The sequence below is a fragment of the Solanum lycopersicum genome, chromosome 3, assembly GCF_036512215.1.
Source record: "Solanum lycopersicum chromosome 3, SLM_r2.1".
Classification (NCBI taxonomy): domain Eukaryota; kingdom Viridiplantae; phylum Streptophyta; class Magnoliopsida; order Solanales; family Solanaceae; genus Solanum; species Solanum lycopersicum.
In genome coordinates this window covers 60,557,807-60,560,680 of record NC_090802.1, presented here as the reverse complement: position 1 = coordinate 60,560,680, position 2,874 = coordinate 60,557,807, and the positions used below count along the sequence as shown (strand labels likewise).

General features: G+C 36.4%; 1 protein-coding gene across 2 annotated transcripts; it reads right to left on the bottom strand.

Annotated features, from left to right (window-relative positions):
• On the bottom strand, positions 1–2,605 carry ABCG6 (ABC transporter G family member 6). Of its 2 annotated transcripts, XM_026030073.2 has the most exons (2): positions 1,487–2,528; positions 1–1,405 (listed from the first exon to the last, which is right to left on the bottom strand). In XM_026030073.2, exons 1-2 carry the CDS (start codon positions 2,289–2,291, stop codon positions 315–317), a joined length of 1,896 nt encoding a protein of 631 aa, XP_025885858.1. In that variant the 5' UTR covers positions 2,292–2,528; the 3' UTR covers positions 1–314. The 2 variants fall into 2 exon arrangements, with proteins under 2 accessions (XP_025885858.1, XP_004236517.1); XM_004236469.5 differs by having other exon boundaries at positions 1–2,605.
• Between the last annotated feature and the right edge of the window lie 269 nt (positions 2,606–2,874).

Below are 2,874 nucleotides of genomic sequence, written 5' to 3'. Positions count from 1 at the left end.
TGATAAAACAGATTATATATTTGAACAAAAACAAAAATAAGGTCCATATAGATTTTAGGCTAATATTACATGACAACTAGATTAACACAAGTGAACTACAAAAGAAACACACATAAAAAGATTTCTCCAATTCCACTCCATTAAGCTAATCTATTGCTATGCTTCTCGGAGTCTTCAAAACTGGCATGCACGCGAAGCTCTTTTTACATAGTACGAGCAACATAGATCTATTGTACGTATTATAAACATGAGATACTCGATCTTTAATCTTCAACAATGTTGTGTTCTTCTGATCTCCAGCATGTTGTAATCTTTCAGATTGTTGTCTTTGACGCTTTTCTTGCAAGAACAATCCAAGAAATCACCCTATAAAACACAAAGAAAGCAAGCATAATTCCAACATTCATCCATCTAGTATCCTTGTCAAGTCCTCTGTTCTTCAATACATCATTTCCTGTAAGCAAACATTCTGAATGATTTTCATCATTCCACGTAAAACATTTGTGTCTCAAGCTCCAATATTCATTTGTCAACAAAGCGTCCAACGGGTACCTATATAATGAAACATAGTACATGAAAATCCAATATTTTGGTATGCATTCTTTTGGAATGAAGTAGCCTGAGAATAGAAAAAATGCCCCAAGAACAGTGCAAATCAGTGAATTCCCTGAAATGAAATCAGGGGAAATTGCACTAAGAAACAGAACCAATGAGCTTGCCATCAGCACTATCACCCAAACCACGAAAGTGAAGAACACGAAGGCTGTAATCGAGGGGTTCAGCCCTACAATCCAGTACACTGGGACAGCGAAAAGAATGGCAACTGCAAAGAGAAATGGGAGAAAGATTATGGTATTCGCGATCATGTAAGAAGAGATTTTATAAGCTCCTCTAGACGCTTCCTTCATGATCACGCGCCTTTCTTGAAGATAAATTGGTAAAGCTTCAACAGTGGATGAAAGAAGAAAACTTAGGCTAAATGCAAAAAGGCCTAATCTTTCTGCAACTGCACCTTCATCATTCCTCATTTTTATATACACACTTCCAAGTCCAAATCCTCCCACAAGAGCTTGCATCGTTCTCGCCAAGAACAGTTGCTTTGTCCTGTAAATAATCTTCCAGAATCTTGAACATAACACTGCTATTTCGAATAAACTTGAGCAGTGTTTATTCGAAACAGCCCCTACTTTTGCCTGATCAATCCCTTCTTTATTCGCGGTGTCTTGAATTATGGCCTCTTCCCATCTCAAATAGGAACATGACTGATACTTGTAATGTGGTTCTTGATTTTCCAATACGGATATAGTTTCCATGGCAAATTCAAGAGGGTTGAGCTGAATAGGTATTTCATATCCCATCCTAGTTATATTTTCCTCGAGCGATTGAAGAGAGCCATAGTGAACCACTGATCCATGAGAAAGGATCAAAAGATTAGAAATGTACTGAAGAATTCTATAACTAGGCTGATGGATAGATAAAACTATACTTCTTTGTTTTGTTTTCGCCATAGACGAAAGCAATTCAATAACTTGAAGTGCTGAACTGCTGTCTAGTCCTGAAGTTGGCTCATCTAAGAGTAATATTGATGGATCATGAATCATGTCAACTCCAATCGACACCCTTTTTCTTTCTCCACCTGAAATTCCTCTCTTCTCTTCGTCTCCAACAAAGTTGTTAGCTACATGATCAAGGTCAAGTTCTTGCATCAAGCTTTCAACTCTTTCTTCGCGCTCCTTTGAACTCATCCCTCTTAGCCTAAACTTTGCGCTAAACATTAAAGTTTCCTTCACTGTTAACAAAGGAAGTAAATTGTCCTCTTGAGCTACGTAACCACATATGTTCCTCAATTGTGCAGGGGTGGTAACAGCATGATCATTGAGATAAATACTCTTTGGATCAAACTCTTTGTCACTCACCCTGCCTGATATCACACGTAACAACGTTGACTTGCCCGTTCCACTTGGTCCAACAATCGCTAGAATCCCCGAACATCCAGCCACAAAAGAAACTGATTTGAGTATGGTGGTTTTTGGCTTAGTACTCTTCTTCATTAATGAAGAAAATATTGAGCCATTTGGGGAAATAGTATAAGAGAGATTTCGAATTCTTAGTTCATAAGTTTTATCTAGAGACGATTGTGGTGGTGATGAAGAATCGAAGGAAGAAGAATTAGAGTTAGTTATTGTGGATTCTTTGGCTGGTGAACATGAAGTTGAAGTTGAGAAAAGTATCATTGAGTCATTTTCAGGGCTACCGGGACTTGGATGGTAAGTTGTACATGGAGAAGCCATTCTTTTTTTTTTGTTTGTTTGGGAGTTAAGAGAATTGGTGAAGCAGAAAATTAAACAAGGTTGTGGAGATGAGAGAATTAAGTGTAGAAATGTTTAGTTTGGATTTTGGGAAAAGGAAGTTGAACAAACTTGGTTGATTAATTGTTGTTTATGGTTTTCCTAAATGCTGGTGAAAATATGTAATGTAATTATTGGCAGTGTTTGGCCATCTACATATTTTGACTAAACATTTGTTACTGTAATATCTTATAATTATCATCCCACCAGTTTTTTCTAACTAAAATTAATAGACTACATACACATATGAGTAGACGATACTCAAAATTATTAAATTATGATGATGTATATAATAACTTGTTACCTATTTCTGAAAGGGCAATCAAGTTGATTGAGCAGGTGATCTCTCACGCTTTATATAAACAGAAATGCAATTTATACATTTCGCTTCTGTTTGTATAAGCGAGAAAAGCGAGGGTGGCGAGTGAGATCTAGAAGAGGGAAACAAAAATATATGTATTTATACAATTTTTTCTGCTTTATACAATTAGAAACAATTTTTATACACTTGTGTTTGTATAAAAAG

Bases quoted from the DNA above. Each gene is read 5' to 3' on its own strand.
- ABCG6 (XM_004236469.5), bottom strand. From the start codon at position 2,291: ATGGCTTCTCCATGTACAACTTACCATCCAAGTCCCGGTAGCCCTGAA.